Source organism: Musa acuminata, chromosome BXJ3-10 (genome assembly GCF_036884655.1).
Source record: "Musa acuminata AAA Group cultivar baxijiao chromosome BXJ3-10, Cavendish_Baxijiao_AAA, whole genome shotgun sequence".
In the NCBI taxonomy this organism is placed as follows: Eukaryota; Viridiplantae; Streptophyta; class Magnoliopsida; order Zingiberales; family Musaceae; genus Musa; species Musa acuminata.
In genome coordinates, this window is record NC_088358.1 from 31,603,979 (window position 1) to 31,623,975 (window position 19,997).

Here is a 19,997-nt window from a genome sequence, read left to right on the forward strand (position 1 = left end):
TTGCATCAGATAAGCATGAAAAGCTTTTAGTCACCAATTTAACACGTGAAATTAGATGGCACCGACTTCCTCGTTGGACGCTTTCTCTTCCAGAAGTCATCAAACCACTGTAATATGTTCAATTATCGTCATCCTCATCCACCTCTCTCCACCCTCTATTCTTTTATGGCTTCGGTGTCATGGCCGAGCGACCGCCCAAAAGTTGAATCCACAAAGCACAGAATCTTAGATAACGTAATCATTACCACTAGGAAAGAAAGTAGGACTCCAATATCTCCATCCACCATCACTAGGCCAATCACTTTGCTCTCTCTCTCTCTCTCTCTCTCTCTTCCCATCATCAATTCTTCGTGCTGATGTGCTGCGACTTATTATGGACGGTACTCCTTTTGCTATGTTTTACTGGAAGGCAAAGATCATGTCTTTCATGGTCGTAAAGCATGTCTTCTTCTTCCTCCTCCACCTCCTCCTCCGACGCGTTGTCACGGCTCATAGCTACCCACTCCTCGCAAGGCAAATTTCACAGGACAAGGCTGCTCTCTTGGCCTTCAAGAACACGTTGACGCTGCAAAGTCAACGGGCTCTATCGAACTGGAACGAGACTACCGAGATGTGCGAGTTCGTCAACGTTACGTGCGACAGACGGCAGGGTCGCTATGTCGTGTACCTCCAACTCCGCAGCAGAAATCTCTCCGGCCACCTCTCCCCGGTCCTTGCCAACCTCACCTGGATTCGCCGGCTCGACTTGTCCGGGAACGAACTCTCCGGCCATATACCTCGTGAATTCTCCAGCTTAAGGCGCCTCAAATACCTCGATCTCTCATACAACAATCTTTTTGGTGCGATTCCTCCGTCACTTGCCTACCTCACCAGCCTTCGTTATCTATACCTTGCCAACAATTATTTTGCAGGTCAGATTCCAGCCTCCATCTTCTACAACTGCACCAGGTTAGGTCAGATAGACCTCTCTGCGAATGAGCTCTCCGGCCATATACCTTCGGCTGCGGGAATTGGTCTTCCAGTTTTGTCCGCCCTCAACCTCTACCAGAATTATTTTACTGGTAGATTGCCGATATGGCTCTCAAATTCGTCGTTGCTGCGTCAATTGGATGTCAGCAACAATAATCTTTCGGATGAGTTGCCCACTGCAATCATACAGGACAAGACTAAGCTTAAAGTCCTTCAATTGTCCCTTAATAACCTGTCGAGCCATGACAATAACACCAACCTCGAGCCCTTCTTCTTGACTCTCTCAAACTGTTCAGAGCTCGTAGAACTTGAAATCGCAGGAGCGGGCATTGGTGGATTCTTGCCGCATGCCATCGGTAGGGGCCCCAGAAATCTGTCCATCATCCACCTCGAAGATAACTTGATCTCTGGACCAATCCCTCCTGACATAGCCAACCTTACCAATTTGACTCTGCTCAACCTGTCCGGCAACCATCTAAATGGAGCGATCCCAAAGGAAATCTTCGGCATATCAAAGCTACAGAGATTGATCTTGTCCAACAATGTCTTGACCGGTTCTATTCCTCCTGAGATCGGAAATGTCGTCTCGGTCGACCTGCTGGATTTGTCGAGCAACAAATTGTCTGGTGAGATTCCAAGTAGCATCGGAAACCTTGTCCGAATCAGCTATTTGTATCTCCACAGCAATGAACTCTTTGGATCGATACCTGCTACTCTCGGACGATACAAGAGCTTGAACGATCTTGATCTTTCATTCAATAGATTGACCGGGAAGCTGCCCGGAGAAGTATCAGGCATCGCCAAGGTAATGCTTAATCTCTCGAACAACCAACTCGAAGGAAGTCTTCCTAAGGAGCTCAGCAACATGGATCACGTGCAGATGATAGATCTGTCTGCCAACAACTTCACCGGAGTCATCCCGGTGCTCTCAACTTGTGTTGAGCTGATGCTCATCAACCTTTCCCACAACCATCTCGAAGGGCAGCTTCCGACGGAGCTTGGCAGTCTCCGAAACCTCGAGACGCTTGATGTTTCCTTCAACGGCTTAGGCGGGGAGATTCCATCGAGCCTTAACAAGTGCACCCATCTCAGCTTCTTCAATCTCTCGCACAATGATTTCACCGGGTGGATACCCACCGGCGGAGTCTTCTCCAGGTTCACCAATCTTTCCTACCTCGAGAACCCACGCCTGTGCGGATTAGTGCTGCAAAGGGCCTGTCGTCGGCGACCACCGCAGTGGCGGCATTCTCCTAAGTTCTTGATCGCCATTTCTGTGGGTGGGTCAGTGGTTGCCTTTCTGCTCACACTGTGCTGCGTTAAACTGGTGAGAAAGATGGAAGGAATGGGTATCCCCAGGAGGGGCGACATCTTTGGTGGCTCATCACCGGTCGTCAAGTCGAGCTACCCTCGAATCACCTACCGAGAACTCGTGGAGGCGACCGAAGAGTTCAGCCAAGGAAGACTAGTTGGGTCCGGCAGCTACGGACGTGTTTACAGAGGGGTGTTGAGAGATGGAACCGTGGTGGCAGTAAAAGTATTGAACCTCCACACCGGTAATTCGACTAAGAGCTTCAACAGAGAATGCCAAGTTCTGAAGCGAATCAGGCACCGAAACCTGATGAGGATCATCACGGCATGCAGCCTACCGGATTTCAAAGCTCTGGTTCTTCCTTTCATGGCGAACGGCAGCCTCGACAGCTACCTCTACTCATCCTCTTCGGATCTGAGCTTGATTCAGAGGGTAAACATTTGCAGTGACATCGCAGAAGGGATGGCCTACTTGCACCACCACTCGCCCGTGAAGGTTATACATTGTGATCTGAAGCCCAGCAACGTGCTGCTCAACGATGACATGACTGCTTTGGTCTCCGATTTCGGGATCGCGAGGTTGGTGATGAACGTTGGGGTTGGGAGTGAGGTGGAAAACGTGGGGAATTCTACTGCTAACATGCTTTGTGGCTCCATCGGATACATAGCACCCGGTATCTCTATGCTTTGTATATGAAATCGATACTAACTGTGCTTTCTTTCGTCTTCCTCTGTAAGATCGGTATGCCAGGGTAGGGCAACGATGAGACAGCAGCATGCAGTGAAAAGAGAGAGAGAGAGAGTCATACAAACGATGTACCGTAATGCTTCATTTCATTCGGTGACGTCTGTCGTTAATTCTGTAGAATATGGATACGGCGCGAGAGCATCGACGAAGGGGGACGTCTACAGCTTCGGCGTGCTCGTGCTCGAAGTGGTGACGAGAAAGAGGCCCACCGATGAGGTGTTCGAGGGCGGAAACAGCTTGCAGCAGTGGGTGAAGAGCCACTACCACGGTGGGGCGGAGACGGTGGTGGACTCCGCGTTAGGCAGCGAGGCGAGGAAACAGACGCCGGAGGTGAGGAGAACGTGGGAGGTCGCCATCGGAGAGCTTCTGGAACTGGGCGTCGTCTGCACCCAGGAGAGTCCGTCGTCCAGGCCGACAATGGAGGACACTGCCGATGACTTAGATCGGTTGAAGAAGTATCTTGCCGGCGACACCACCGCCACGTTCGGCTCTTCTCTTGGTATGTCGTCCTCCATTTTTGGAGAGACAAGCTTGTCGAACGTCGATGACTAGCTCTAACAGATGAACAGTGCTTGTTGTACGTGCAAACTATGGATGATTTCGTCGTTATTGCTTCTTTCGCTGTTCCGTACAAGTCTGTACATAAGCATGTCGCTGATGGCCACACCGTAAACATTTCTGTGTTTTGCTGTTCTCTCTCTCTCATATCTTTGCTATGAATTCTATTATTTTATTTTGTCAAGACTTATGATCAACTAAGAAATTGCTTGACCAACTCAGTCTTGTCCTAGCGATTACATTTGGAAGATTTTTGGCTTACATTATCATCTACGTTTATAAAGAAATATAAAAAGGTTGTTTCCGAGAGTTTTTAATTTCTCAGGTCGTAAAGAAATAATCTTACATTAGTATCAAAGTTCATCCTCATTTGGTCAATTATATTGCATATGTTAATTTTCTCTTTGCTAGGAAACAAGGAACAACTCAACATGTATCAAAGCTTTTCACCAGCTTTCTCCAATGTCAGTGAAGAAAAAGAAAGCTCAACTTCTGGGGACCTCACCCAGTATCCAGTCCACCAGGTGTTATTCTTCAGTAATGGAAGAAAAGCTTGTGGGTTTCTGCTTGGATCCCATACCATAAAGCTAAAATTTGGTTCTAAAACTAGTCTATAGTATTAACTTTTGAATGACTGCATACTTCCATCTAATCATCATCTAAACCTTATATTTGATGACATCTTTTCACATGTAATACAACGGCCATCAGTAATGAGGAATGACGGAGAGTCCACTGACACATTGAAACTACAGTGGGACTTTAGCACCATCACTTTCATAGATTCACAAACCCAATAGCAAAAAAGCCTTCGCATTGTTTACAATCAGCTCAATCATATTAATCCGGTTAAAATCAACCAAATTGCAGTTCTTTCTACCTTCAAACTATATCGCTCAAAGATGTGGTGCCGAACGGCACGTTTAAATTTGTTTTTGATCACATAGCCTATCAACAATCTAAGTTTCTTGCAGGAAAGAAGAAAGGGATTGGGCACTAAAGTTGCCTAACCCATTATCTATGTGACCACTAAGAAGCGGCCACATACCTTCTTTTCGTTTATGGATTGGATAAGTAAGAGCTGAAAGAAGTGATGCACTCATAGTGGGATGCAGAGAGTGTTCCACCAGTATCATCAGCAGTGGTGATACAGTTTGGACTGCTACTGGTGAGAGGACACCAATTGGAAATAAGTTGATGTTGAGAAGAATGAGCTGGATGCAACTTGGTGTTGTTGAATGTAACATGACTTCATCTAGGTACAGGTTATGTTTACAGCAGTACAATGTTCCTCTACCTGGTAATTGCTAGAGTAGAATATAATAACCAGAGTTAAGAGTAGCAACACAATTGATCATCTGTCAAAGAAGTAAACTTTCATACATTAAAGGCTTTTAGACATATGAAACACTTTGCAGAAGAAGAGGGAATCAAATAAATACAAGAATATGACAGACTGAAGAACAATTGAAGACGAGCTACTGGGAGCAAACACTTGTAGTTTGTGGCTACTCAATCCTAATTTAAATACCCTATATTTGTTTGAAAATGTGTATGTTATTGTATGGTCACGTTGCATCGATTAATTAACATGATATATAAGTGCATAATTTTGCTTTGATTCCTTGTCTCATTTAAATTTATGAATTCTATTTTTCTCAGTTCCTTCCATATATTCATTTCATTAATGTTTGTTTCCAACTGATATCAAAATTCAAAACACAATTCACGCATTGATAGAGATGAGTGATGATCTAATGATCCTATCAGAAATGAGATACTGAATACATGCAAAAAGGCACGGATAGCCAGAAAAAAACTGGTTGAGAAACGGGTCATGATAGCGTGCATAAATCTGAAATACTAGTAATGTAAATGATCATAAACTCTACAACAAGAACTAAAGCCAATTACAGGATCTTGCAATACACATTTAATTGTCACTTTTAAACCTTCTGAGCTTGCATGTTAGTTTGCATGTTAGAGTTTTTGTTTTTTTTTATCAAAAAAGGAGAAATTTCAATAAAGATTAAAACGGATTAGATACTGAGATAGACTGATCTATCATTACAAGACCCAAAAAAACAGAGAATTTACAGCCCTTCCTAGATTGACTAGACAATGGGCCACACGGTTCATGATGCGGGAAACATGGACCACATCGGCAACATAAATACTTGAACAAAGAAATAAAATGACATCCAAAATATTCTTAAGGAACCAGCAAATCGACTAACTCAAGGGAATTAGTTCGATTCAGATGTTGGAGAAATGTAGTTGTGCAGCCTTCTGAAGGCTTTCAAGTGGAGCAGAAGCTTCAGCTATGATGATGAGAAGTTGCATCCACCAAATCCAAGAATGAAGAGATCTGCACCTGGAATCACAAAGAGTGGACGAGCAGAAGCCTATGGAGGTATGCAAGAGTTTGTTGATGCGAGAAAAGCTTTAGCAATTCCAAAGCAGGTTGAAGACATTTCAGAAGAGTTGGTGACTCCTGATCAACCCAGTGCAACTGGTCTTTCAAATTCCATTGAAGCCACTGCATAATAACATTACAATGTATCAATCAAATTTGAATAATCCAGTTAGCACATAAATAAATAAGTTTGTTTGCAAAGAAGCCTCCACTGACAAGAGATAACACCTTCTTCGATATATCCAAATCCATAAATTGGGTGATGACTCATTTAAAAACAAATTACAGAAACAACTCTTTGGTGTTCAAGTTTTTTTCAGCCAGTTAAATCATTAGAGTAACTACCACTCAACAATTTCTTGTGATCTTTGGTGATATTTTCTATATACTGCATAACTTGATCTGAAATATGACTCATCAGGACTTACCCAAACAAAAACCAATCCAGAATTGAAATTAATTTGGACAGAATCCAAAAGTCCCTACAATAGATCCAAAGGTCATCTCAGTTGGGAATGTTGGGTAGAAATTTTAAAACATGCAGTTTACAGACAAAGCAACAATACTATGCCAAAGACAATCAGAAAATAATTTAAGCTAACAATCAGTAAGACAGAACAAATTTGATTTCTAATCAATGCTAATCTAGCTTGTCATAAAAGAAAAATCCCACACCTCAATTCACCTTTTGATAAGCCCTTTGCATTCTATTTCCAAAATCTCAAATTAGGGGAATAATCTACCTTCGTCGTCACAAATTAGACCATCAGCTAAGCCCTTCCTCATCCTCCGATGCCAAATGCAAGGTTTCATTTCGTTTCCAGGTGCCAGCAACTCTCAGAATATCAAGCAGCTCAGGAACATTTTCTTTGTGAGGGAGAACAAACTTCTCCATGAATTTGGTATCTGTGAATACGAGAATCGATGTAAACTTGTATTTTCCAGTCCACAATCCTTTCAATTTCAACATTTCCGTCACACGAAACCGAGGAATGACCCTCTTCTGCAGACTATATAGCAAGATAGATGGTTGGGAGGCGATGAAGGAAGGGGTGTACCCGACTACATTGATAAAAAATTCCATTTTTCTGCGCATCATATCGAGGGAGATGCTTAAGAAGGTGGGATTTTTCCTGACTGCAGAAGAAAACTCCGACTCCGACCACCCGAAGCTCCTCATGAGCTCGACCTTGGCCTCGAACCTCTCTTTGCTTACCCTCTGGAGAATATTAAGTGTCCACATGAACATCCGAGATTGCCGTGGCATCCCCAGCTCATCGGCTCTCGCCACCAAAGCTCGGAGTGACTTTGGTTTATTTGTGATTAATTGTGGCTGACTTCTCAAGACGAGAAAAACCCTTTCTTCAGGAATGCCGCACTCATCCCTCAAGAACTTTAGGTTGGGATGCAATGTCTTCTCAACGCTGGAGTGGAAAAACCGCGTTGTCTTCTTGAGATGCTTGAGAACGAGCTCTCTCGATCCCAAGAGACTTTCCCACATCTCCAATTTGGGGACGAAGGAACGGTGAACTTCGAGGCAGAGGATGGCAGGGTTCTTCAGAATGGCATCGACGATGTCCGACTCCGATAGTCCCAAATCGCGTAAGAACTGAAACTTCGGGGCGAGGTTCGTCTCCACGTTGTAGCATAGGTAATTGGGTTTCATAGATATCACCTTCCTGATACCGGCGCCATCGAAGCCCTGAGATCTCATGAAGTTAAGGACGGCGTCGGGTTTCTCGGTGGATCGGAGGCGCGCAAGGGGTTTAGAGAACATGGCTGCCTCGGAGGGGGAGAACCCACAGGAGTTCACGAGGTATTCCACCATGAAGTTGGGATCTGGAGATATGGTGACGCCTACAGCGGCGGCAGGGTCGACAGAGGAGGAGGAGAAGAAGAAGAGATCTCGAAGGCGGCAGGTTTCGAACAGGGGCAGGAGGCTATTGCGGCGGAGTACGGAGCGGAGCGTCGCAGCCGCCATTGTGGGACGAAAGAGAGCAGTCGCAGCGGCACCCTGAGACAAACAACCCGCTTCTATCTGCAGTGTGTATAACCCTTCGCTAAGCACAAGAAATACAAAATTAAAGGATAAATTATTTATATCAAAAAAATAGATAAAGTGATCTGCAAGATACTATTTTGACCGTTTCATCTTTCAGTATAATTAATTTTTTTTTTTATTTCTAGTGAATAAAATTTATAAAATAAATATTTAATACTTTAGGTTAAGTGATTTTATTTTATTTTTATCAATAAATTAAATAAAAATAATAATTATTACCTTGAAGGGCGGGGAGGATTCTCTCCTTCATTTTTTACTGTGTGAGGAACAAGAATTTACATAAGAATAGGTTCTCTTGTATTTTTTTAAAAATAAATATTTTTTTATATATTTAAGTTTTTTTAAAAATAATATTTTTGAATTGAGATGTATTACAATTATTTATACTATGTAGAGTTTCTAAAATTTTCTTTTATTCATTCAAGTACTTAAAATTTTATTTTTTATATTAAAATATATTATAATTATTTGTGCTATATACAATTTATAAAATTTTCTTCCATGCTGTTAAGTATTTAAAAAATTATTTTTTATTAATAATATATTTTAATTATTCATACTATATATAAATTTATATTTTTATCTTGCATGCTAATTGTAATCTTTGATTTCTATTAGATTTATATAATAGTTGAATAAAAACGTTATTTTCTCCCTAATATAATTTTATCTTTTTGATCTATTATTATTTATTATATTTTAATGACTCAATATTAATGATTAACTATTTTGACTATAATTTGATGATATATGCACAGACATATGTAGTGAATATGATTTAGGCTAACTCAATCTAACTTAGTGTTATATAATCTAGCTTATTATCCTGAACCAAATTACATTTAATCAGTTTAGATCTATTTGGAAGGATTCCAAATCGATTTAACTTATTTAAGTCTATTTAACCTAAATTAAATAAAATTTAATCTAAATTATACTAGTTTAGGATGATTTAAATAGATTAAAAAAATAAGATATCAATTTTAGTTATGTACTAGTTAAATTGAGTTCAATTGGTCCGATTGAGTCATGGTTCAAATCAATTGAGAGCTAATTGATATTATTTAATATTAGTGATATTAAAAATATAGATTGATATGTTTTAATATGTTATTTTTATCTCAATATGGATATAATTATTATGAGATAAATTTATTTTTTTATGGATGATAGCTAGGGTGATTCCCTTTAGAGATTAATAGACTATTAGACATGACGATTAGATGATTCCTTTGTCCACTATATACTATTGAGAGAAATATATATATCTACTTTGGCAGGTGAATGATATCACAATATCTACTATTGGAAATTTGATATGTATTTGTATCTATCTGCTATTAGGAAAACATAAACTTATCCTATATGATGAAGTTTTTCCATCCGTTTTTATAAGAGTGCATATTTGGACATTTAATATATGCTAGTGACTTGATTGACTTTTGGATATGTATTTATGTTACACTGAACTTATAAGGTTTCCTACTTAATATATTAAAATTTTATTATTTTATTGTTAATTTTTAAAGCAACCTCATAAAAATACTAAATCGAATTCTAATATAGAACAAACATGCCTCTTTCGCTAGGTAGAGCTAGTTGAATTTTATTTTTGAGTTAACATCTTTCTCAATAAAGCCTAACTTTTGATTTTTATTTTGATGAATAAATAAATTATAATAAATATTTAAAATTTATATATTAATAAAATAATATATTTTTATTTGACTCGTGATGTATATATAGAAAGATGTTGTAATCATTGAAAAAAATATAGGATGTGCTTTTTTTATGATATCATTGTATTATTTAGGGTTAATAGATATTCAGTGATTATCTTTTAACTTATTATACGAGATATGAATCATATTGCTTAGAGATGCTCATAGTCATAATGCTATTGGCATATGCCTATAAAAGATGTCCAGCAAATACTAACTTAGAAAGTTTTATATATTTTGAAACAAACTTAATCCTTACATACACCTATCACTGATTATGTGCTAACTTTCTGGACATCGTAAAATGCATCTTATTTTTCAACACTTGCTAATGTTCTAGATGATGTACATGAAATTCTTAATATTATAAGAAGCTATTTTGAGCGTCAAAAGAAGTGAGATGAAGCTTAACGAGGTAGAAATAATACTTTAGATCACCTTAAGAAATTGAGACTAATTATTTTCTAGGACATAGTAGATCTAATCTTGTAGAACGTTAGATCCATCAAGTGAAGAAAATATTTAAAACTATTGAACACAAAGAAAATTAGAAGATGTCATCTATTTTTTCAATTAGAAAAAGAGAAATTTAAAAATATATTCTATAAGCAGGTTTTTCCTAATTTGGTTGGTTTCGAAAAGCAATACTGAGTTCTTTAGCATTCATTAGGAAAGTGGATTATGATGGAGTATAATTATTATTTTATTGAGCCAATCTAGTTCTCTCCCGATATTACCTATAATAAATATCAAAAGACAAAGACCTATGCTTTGAGAGGAGATTTCATCCATCAATTGAAAAATCTGTTATTGTATTAATTTTACTAATATATACTAAAGTACTAAATCTAACTCTAGTGGTAAAAAAATTGGATAATGAAGTATAATAGACAAAGGCTCAAAAGCTATCTTTTAGTATTGTACCATCTATGGTATAGGGGATCACATTTTGGACCTTCAAGGAATGACAAGAGCAGATAATCTTGACATTACCATATACGAGCTGTCACTAATCAAATTGTCATAAGTTGTTATTTATATGGAAAGACTAATCATATTTTCAAACTCCAAACTCCAAACTCCAAAGCAAACATCTAAATAGTAATTAGTCAAAAATCTAAAAGGAGAGATCGGTTGAAACTATGTACTCACCTATTAAGATGTTGAAGTCTCAAGATTTATCATTCAATGTATAATTGTACTCCATGGTATGTCTATTATGTGCTTATAGATTATGGTTCCATATTTTTTTATATCATATTATTTTGTTGTGAGACTACATAATAATCCTAAAACAACTAGTAATACATTCTTAATAGCAATACTAATTGAAAACTGATCAATTATTTAGAAATTGTATTGTTACTGTTGAAAGTCATGATTTGTTAGTAGACCTTATTTTATTAGAGTTTCACAATATCAATCCTATCTTAGGTATGGATTGACTTTTAACTTACTATACAAGTATTGATTATTTTTGAAAAGTTATTATTTTCTCATCCCGAGATCAATCATCCATTTAGTTCATTAGGCTTCAAGAAAAGCTCTATTTTATTTCGTGCTACTAACTATTATTACTGAAAGGATATTAAGAGTACTTAGTTTTATTTTTATTGTATTAAAAGATATCTTTTTTGTATAGATTTTTCAGATAATTTTATTAAAAATTTACTTAGACCACAAGTAAATTGAATTTATAATTGACCTTCTACTTGACACTACACCTATTTCCAAACCTCATAATAGAATGAGACCAATTAAGTTGGAGTTAAAAAAAGCATATTCATGAGCTTTTAGATAATGGTTTTATTCGACTTAATATATCATCTTGGGGTTTCCATCACCTGTTTATAAAGAAAAATGATGGATCCTACGCATCGATTAAAGAGAACTCAATCAAGTGATCATAAAAAATAAGTATTTTTTTTCTCGGATAGATGACCTATTTAATCAGCTTAAAGCACTCAAGTATACTCAAAAATTGATTTGAGATTTGAGTATTATCAACTAAAGATAAGAGGGAATGAGATGTACATCAAATCATTTTCAATATGATCATTGTAAAGTTTTAGTAATATCTTTCGAATACACAAATGTACTAGTTGCTTTTATTGATCTCATGAATAGGTGATTACACTCTTATTTTGATAAATTTATAATTATATTCAATGATGACATTTTGATCTACTTTAAAAATAGGAAATAGGACGAAACATAAACACTATCCGAGGACAATTTTAAAAGTCTTAAAACAAGAGAAACTGTATGTCAAATTTAACAACTTCAATTTGTATCTCAGTAAGGTTATATTTCTTGGTCATATAATTTATAGTGTGGTGAAGTTCACCGGAAGCTCGCTGGAAGAAGCGATTGACGCACCGGAGCAAGTTGCAGTAAATGTCTTAGGAAATATCGTAGTTAGCACAATGATTAAGTTGGAAATGGGAGGTGATCCCATTAACTTAATCTTGGGGCAATTGGGCCCTTGAAAAACTCAAATTGGGCCGAATGGATCAACCCATTCGGACCCTGATTTCTGCCAGGCGGTTGAACTGCCCAAGCCAGGAGGTGGCACCGCTTGGGCTAAGTCTCCGAGCAAGACTGGGCAGTGCAACCGCCCCAGCCAGGAGGTGGCACCGCTTGGGCTTAGTCTCCGAGCGAGACTGGGCGGTGCAACCTCCCCTGATAGGAGGTGGCATTGCTTGAGCTCGGTCTTCGAGCTCTAGCAGGAGGTGCAACCGCCTCAGTCAGGCGGTGCGGTTGCACCGCCTGAGCTCGATCTTCGAGCTTTGGCAGTAGGTGCAACCGCCCCTAACAGAGGTGGCACCGCCCAGAGGCTCAGTCTTCGAGCTCTGCCAGGCGGTGCAATCGCCTCAGTCAGGAGGTGCAACCGCCAGATCCCGGAATTCCAAGAATTGACAGTTTTGAGCTCCAAATTCAAACTGAATTGGGGCCTATAAATACCCTACCCTTTCAGCACTGAAAGGGCACTCAACATACACCAAAATTCTGATCTTGTTCTGTGATTTTTAGAGCTCAAAATTGTTGTAAAGGCCAAAAGTTCTTCTCCCTCTTTTCTTCTAAATTCTGAGTTTTAAAGAGAGAGAGAAAATTATGTAAGGGTTGTCTCCTAAGCCCGTCAAAAGGAGTGAAACTGTAAAAGGGTGGTTGGCCTTCGCCTATTGAAGGAAGGCCTTTAGTTGACGTCGGTGACCTCGTCGGTGGAGGAAGCCAAAAGTGGAGTAGGTTAAGATTGACCGAACCACTCTAAATCTCGGTTTGCATTTACTTTGAGCATATTATCTTTACTGCAAACCTCCTCAAAAGCTTACTGCTTCTGCGCATATACGATCAGGTTTCAAGCTTTGCACTTTCCGAATCGGCGTTTAGACGTAAATCAGTTTTTTCGTACAATCATCATATTTCAGTTTGCGTTTACGTTTTGATTTCTATCATAACTGCAAACTGCCTTTATATCCTTGCTTAAACTGCATCTCGCTTAATCAAGTGATTTACGAATCAGCATTTAAACGTAAATCAGTTTCTTCGTACGAATATCGTATTTCAGTTTGCGCCTACTATCTGATTTGAATCGTAACTGTAAACTGCATTTATATCTTTACTGCATCTCGCTTAATCAAAAGTTAAAGTGATTTACGAATCGGTTTTCTTACCGAAATCACTTTTATCGAACGAACGCAGTTTTTATTTTAATCGTAAAAGGTTTCATAAACATAATAATATAAACTCAAAAATAAACATTCAACTTTTGGTCTGTTTTTTATTAAAATCTAGTCTAAGGTTGCTTTGAAAAAAAAAATCGAAATTTTTTTAACAATATTAAGTTGTAACACCTTATAACATAAAAACATATCAAAAAGTCAATTATCCAATTCATTGTATATTAAATTCCCAAATGAGTACTCTCCAAATAGTAAATGGAGAGAATTCATTTTATTAGATGATTTTATGTTCTTTGGATATGAACGAACCCATATCGCACTCTCAACAATTGATGAAGTGATATTCCTCACTTATCAAAGTGAGGATATATTCTTCACAATAACAAATAGATAGAGGAACCATCATATCTCACATCCCACTAATTTTTGAAAGAAATCACTCTACCTGCCCTCGTTAAGGCAACAAAATCATCATATACCGATCATTTTCCATATCGAGATAAAATAATATATTAAAATATTTTTAATTTATCTTTTTAAATATTATTAATATAAAAATAATATCAATTAGTCATTAATTGATTTGAACCCTAGTTCAATTGATCTAATTGGATCGGATTTAATTTTTTATTTAATTAATCTAAAACTATCTTAGACTTAATATAATTTAGATTAGATTTAATTTAATTTACGTTAAATAGATTTAAATAAATTAAATCTGTTTAGAGTCACCTTCAATCGATTTAAATTTATCAAATTAGATTTCGCTCAATCGAACACAAATGAGATAAAGTAAAGATAATAAGTTAGATTGTATAGTAATATAATAGGTTAAGTTAGTCTATATACTAATCAGTTGCATTGTATATGACCATGCATATAACATACTAAGCTATGTAGCCTATGAACTAACCATGTACACTACATATGATTGTCCATGTTGGGACAGATTAAGTGACTAACCAGGCTTAGCCTGTTCGTTGGGTCTAATCTACGAGTTGTAGTTTAGCTTGTGAGTAGAGCCTGATTTACTAAGCGGATTTCAACCTAAATCATAAAAAGAGTTGAGCCTTCCAAGATAATAAATATTTTAATTTTTATATTAATTAATTAATTAATAAAAATAATATCACTTAACTTAAACTATTGAATATTTATTTTATAAATTTTATTCATAAGAAAAGAAAGTAAATAATTGTACTTAAACTGAAACATTTAAGCACAGATGAAACCTGACAAATTAGTATTTTAAGATCATTTTATCCATATTTTTTATATAAATAAATTTATTCGTATAATTTTGTATTTCTTGTGCATAACGAAGGTTATACACACTACGTATAAGGAGGGTGCCGCTGCGGCTGCTCTCTTGTCCCACAATGGCTGCTGCTCCGCTCCGCTCCGTACTCCGCCGCAATGGCCTTCTGCCCTTGTTCGAAACCTGCCGCCTTCGAGATCTCCTCTTCTTCTCCTCCTCCTCTGTCGACGCTGCCGCCATCGCCGTAGGCGGCACCATGTCTCTAGATCCCCAGTTCATGGTGGAATACCTCGTGAACTCCTGCGGGTTCTCCCCCTCCGAGGTCCGAGGCAGCAAAGGTCTCTAAACCCCTCGCGCACCTCCGAGCCACCGAGAAACCCGACGCCGTCCTTAACTTCATGAGATCTCAGGGCTTCGATGGCGCCGGTATCAGGAAGGTGATATCTTCGAGACCCAATTACCTTTGCTGCAACGTGGAGAAGAACCTCGCCCCGAAGTTTCAGTTCTTACGCGATTTGGGCCTATCGGAGTCTGACATCGTCGATGTCATCCGGAATAACGATGACATCCTCCGCCGCAACGTTCACCGTTCCTTGGCCCCCAAATTGGAGATATGGGAAAGTCTCTTGGGATCGAGAGAGCTCGTTCTCAAGCATCTCAAGAAGTCAGGATGGTTTTTCTTCTCCAGCGTTGAGAAGACATTGCATCCTAACCTAAAGTTCTTGAGGGATGAGTGCGGCAGTCCTGAAGAAAGGCTCTCTCTCGTCTTGAGAAGTCAGCCACAATTAATCACAAATAAACCAAAGTCACTCCGAGCTTTGGTGGCGAAAGCCGATGAGCTGGGGATACCACGGCAATCTCGGATGTTCGTGTGGACACTTGATGTTCTCCAAATGGTAAGCAAAGAAAGGTTCGAGGCCAAGTTCGAGCTCATGAGGAGCTTCGGGTGGTCGGAGTCGGAGTTTTCTTCTGCAGTCAGGAAAGCACCCACCTTCTTACGCATGTCCCTCGACATGATGCGCAGAAAAATGGAATTTTTTATCAATATAGTCGGGTGCACCCCTTCCTTCATCGCCTCCCAACTAACTATCTTGCTATATGGTCTGCAGAAGAGGGTAATTCCTCGGTTTCGTGTGACGGAAATGTTGAAATTGAAAGGATTGTGGACTTGACAATGCAAGTTTACATCGATTCTCGTTTTCTCAGATACCAAATTCATGGAAAAGTTTGTTCTCCCTCACAAAGAAAATGTTCCTGAGCTGCTTGATATTTTGAGAGTTGCTGGCACCTGGAAAGGAAATGATACCTTGCATTTGGCATCGGAGGATGAGGAAGGGCTTAGCTGATGATCTAATTTGTGACGACGAAGGTAGATTATTCCCCTAATTTGAGATTTTGGAAATAGAACGCAAAGGGCTTATCAAAAGGTGAATTGAGGTGTGGGATTTTTCTTTTATGACAGGCTAGATTAGCATTTATTAGAAATCAAATTTGTTCTGTCGTACTGATTGTTAGCTTAAATTATTTTCTGATCGTCTTTGGCATAGTATTGTTGCTTTGTCTGTAAACTGCATGTTTTAAAATTTCTACCCAACATTCCCAACTGAGATGACCTTTGGATCTATTGTAGGGACTTTTGGATTTTGTCCAAATTAATTTCAATTCTGGATTGGTTTTTGTTTGGGTAAGGCCTGATGAGTCATATTTCAGATCAAGTTATGCAGTATATAGAAAATATCACCAAAGATCACAAGAAATTGTTGAGTGGTAGTTACACTAATGATTTAACTGGCTGAATAAAACTTAAACACCAAAGAGTTGTTTCTGTAATTTGTTTTTAAATGAGCCATCACCCAATTTATGGATTTGGATATATCTAAGAAGGTGTTATCTCTTGTCAGTGGAGGCTTCTTTGCAAACTTATTTATTTATGTAGTACTTGGAATATTCAAATTTGGTTTATGCATTGTAATATTAGTATGCAGTGGCTTCAATGGAATTTGAAAGACCAGTTGCACTGGGTTGATCAGGAGTCACCAGCTCTTCTGAAATGTCTTCAACCTCCTTTGGAATCGCTAAAGCTTTTCCCGCATCAACAAACTCTTCCATCCCTCCATAGGATTCTGCTCGTCCACCCTTTGTGATTCCAGGTGCAGATCTCTTCATTCTTGGAGTTCATCCTTGGATTTGGTGGATGCAACTTCTCATCGTCATAGCTGAAGCTTCTGCTCTACTTGAAAGCCTTAAGAAGGCTGCACAACTAAATTTCTCCAACATCTGAATCGAACTAATTCCCTTGAGTTAGTCAATTCGCTGGTTCCTTCTTTTATTTCTTTGTTCAAGTCTTTATGTTGTCGATGTGGTCCATGTTTCCCGCATCATGAAAGGCGTGGTCCATTGGCTAGTCAATCTTGGATAGACTGTAAATTCTCTATGTTTTTTTGGGTCTTGTAATGATAGATCAGTCTAGCTCAGTATCTAATCCACTTTAATCTTTAATGAAATTTCTCCTTTTTCGGTAAAAAAACTCTAACATGCAAACTAACATGTAAGCTCAGAAGGTTTAAAAGTGACAATTAAATGTGTATTGCAAGATTCTGTAATTGGCTTTAGTTGTTGTTGTAGAGTTTATGATCATTTACATCACTAGTATTTCATATTTATGCACACTATCTTGACCCGTTCTCAACCAGTATTCTTCTGGCTATCCATGCCTTTGTGCATGTATTCGGTATCTCATTTCAGATAGGGTCATAAGATCATCACTCATCTTTTTCAATGCGTGAAATGTGTTTTGGATTTTGATATCAGTTGTTCCATCTTTATTCTTTATTCTTTATGTCTTGGATAATAACGTCCCAAATCTTTATGTCTACACGAGTCTCAATTTTGGGTAGAAAGACATCAATGAAATGAATATATGGAACGAACTGAGAAAAGTAGAATTCATAAATTTAAATTAGACAAGTAGTCAAAACAAAATTATGCACTCATATATCATGTTAATGAACCAATGCAACGTGAACATACAACAACATGCGCATTTTCAAACCAGGATAGGGTATTTATGGATGATCACGAAGTTGGCATGTATGGATTGATGTCTTCAGATTGAAATGTGGCCTGCTATAATTAACAAGTGTCTTGTTACAGATATAGTATATTGTTGTACAGTCAATTTTAATTAAATATCATATAATCCATGATCAACTTCAATCGAGCAATTTTTTTTAAAATTTTTACAAGTCATAAGTACTATTCAAGGCATATTAAGTTAAACACAAGAAATCACGTTTTGAAGGATCATAAGATTGTTTTTTTTTTCAAATCTGGTGTAGCAATAAATTATTTTTGGATCAAATAAATGAATAATTTTATATTTTTTAAAGATATAAAATCATATAAATATTTTGTAGATTACTTTATCCATAATTTTTATATAAATAATTTATTTCTATAATTTTAATCTCTCGTGCATAGCGAATGATAGTTGTTGAAATTATAATGCTCCTGTTACTCTCCTTTATTCTAAAATGATTATTGGAAAGCTTGTCTTCATCCTTAATCATGATGACTTCCTATCCCTATTTGAAACCTATGGCTTTCGAGGTCTTTTTTTTACTTCATCACCGGTTGCATGTTCTATCAAATTAGCTGAAAATATAAGGACGATTGAGGATGAACTCAACGTTTAATAAGAAGAAGTGAACTGCATTATGGAACTACGACTCAAATGCGTCTCATGTCCTGTTGTGTACAAGCAAAAGGATGACCTCCTCAAACTGATGGGTGAATCCAACAAACGATCGAGATGGAAGCACCTCTACCGGGCACATTCCACGCCTGGGAGCATCCCCATCATCATTAGACAATAGTACATATGTTGACCTATGTACGAGTGTACAACATGAAAAGGGAAGCACTTAGTTAGCCTTCAACTCTTCTTCTTCCTCCCTTGAGAACTAACGAGGGATGCCGAGTGAGCTAATGGGGGATGTAGGAGGCCACATAAAGAAGAGCAGGTAAGGAGATAGAGGAAAAATGATTCTGGAGGTCTTAGTAGTCCAGGACATTGCACTATCATTGAACCTTTCAACCATAAGAGCAACATATACCATTGTCTTTATCACACTCTCTTCCTCCACGTATAATTTAGCCCTGCTTTGGCTCAATGCATTCTGCAATGACAAACCAACAAAGTGAGTTTTCATAGGTACATTTTGATATCGACATTTTGATATCCGTGAACATGCATTGATACATACATTAATATCTAAAACCTTTAATCATAAAACCTTAAATCACTAGAAAGGTTAATTTATACGACTACTATGTATTTGTTCTTCGTACTCTGCTACCATACAACTTTAACGTATGGAGTGTAACAACAACGAACATCTGCATATATAGTTTTATGATCTTAACTTAGAGTTAAATCATGACCACATAAAATAGGTCATATAAATCGAGTCATATATAATCAATCATAATTATACTTTATTTAGAAATTAAATTATATTTGATTATATGAGTTAAATCATATCTAACTATATAAGTTTGGTTATATTTAGTTACATTTGTTAAGTCATACTTAATCATATTAATTGAATTAGATGATGTCTAATTATGGGCTAAATTATGTTTGATCACATATAATTGATTATGGTTGGTCATACTAGCTGAGTTATACTTAATCATATGTGCTAAGCCATAACTGCCAAATAAGTTAGACAAGATCACATAGGATGAGTTATGTTTAACCAAATAAGTTAGATCATACTTGATCACATAGATTGAGTTATGTCTAACTACATAAATTATATTATATTTGATTACATGGATTATGTTATTTTGAACCACACAAATCATACTTAGCTACATAGATTGAGTAATACTTAATCGCGTCAGTTAGATTATACTTAACCACATAGACTGGTTTGATCAATCAACTTAACTAAGGTTAAATCTCCAATTTGACTCATACTTATTAAATTAGATTTTAATATTTTTAAAAATATTTTAAAATAGTATAAAATAATAATTAATCATAAATCTATTAATTTTCATAAATTAACTAATTTAGATTTATGTTCCAAATTTAAAAGTAATTAAATCATAAAAATTCATATTTAATTATTTAAAACATAAATGTACTTTCAATAATCATTATTTATGAATCATAAAATTTTAAAATAAAAATATTATTTTTATAACATATAAATTAAAATAATTCTAATATTAAATATTTTAAAAATATAAATGAAAAAATCTACT

The 19,997-nt window shown here is 37.2% G+C and overlaps 2 protein-coding genes across 5 annotated transcripts; one reads left to right on the forward strand and one right to left on the reverse strand.

Annotated features, from left to right (window-relative positions):
- The first annotated feature begins 321 nt into the window (after nt 1–321).
- Nucleotides 322–3,767, forward strand: LOC103969080 (putative leucine-rich repeat receptor-like serine/threonine-protein kinase At2g24130). Of its 3 annotated transcripts, none has more exons than XM_009382502.3 (3): nt 322–839; nt 912–2,951; nt 3,144–3,767. In XM_009382502.3, exons 1-3 carry the CDS (start codon nt 374–376, stop codon nt 3,575–3,577), a joined length of 2,940 nt encoding a protein of 979 aa, XP_009380777.2. In that variant the 5' UTR covers nt 322–373; the 3' UTR covers nt 3,578–3,767. The 3 variants fall into 3 exon arrangements, with proteins under 3 accessions (XP_009380777.2, XP_009380776.2, XP_065027933.1); XM_065171861.1 differs by having other exon boundaries at nt 335–1,774; nt 1,850–2,951; XM_009382501.3 differs by having other exon boundaries at nt 322–2,951.
- A 1,839-nt stretch (nt 3,768–5,606) lies between these two features.
- LOC135650957 (transcription termination factor MTERF2, chloroplastic-like) lies at nt 5,607–8,052 on the reverse strand. Of its 2 annotated transcripts, XR_010501682.1 has the most exons (3): nt 6,743–8,052; nt 6,428–6,481; nt 5,607–6,122 (listed from the first exon to the last, which is right to left on the reverse strand). XR_010501682.1 is itself a non-coding variant. In XM_065170684.1 (2 exons), the coding sequence occupies exon 1, from the start codon at nt 7,978–7,980 to the stop codon at nt 6,766–6,768; it is 1,215 nt and encodes a 404-aa protein (XP_065026756.1). In that variant the 5' UTR covers nt 7,981–8,052; the 3' UTR covers nt 5,607–6,122; nt 6,743–6,765. The 2 variants fall into 2 exon arrangements, 1 of the variants encoding a protein (XP_065026756.1); XM_065170684.1 differs by lacking the exon at nt 6,428–6,481.
- Nucleotides 8,053–19,997: the final 11,945 nt, after the last annotated feature.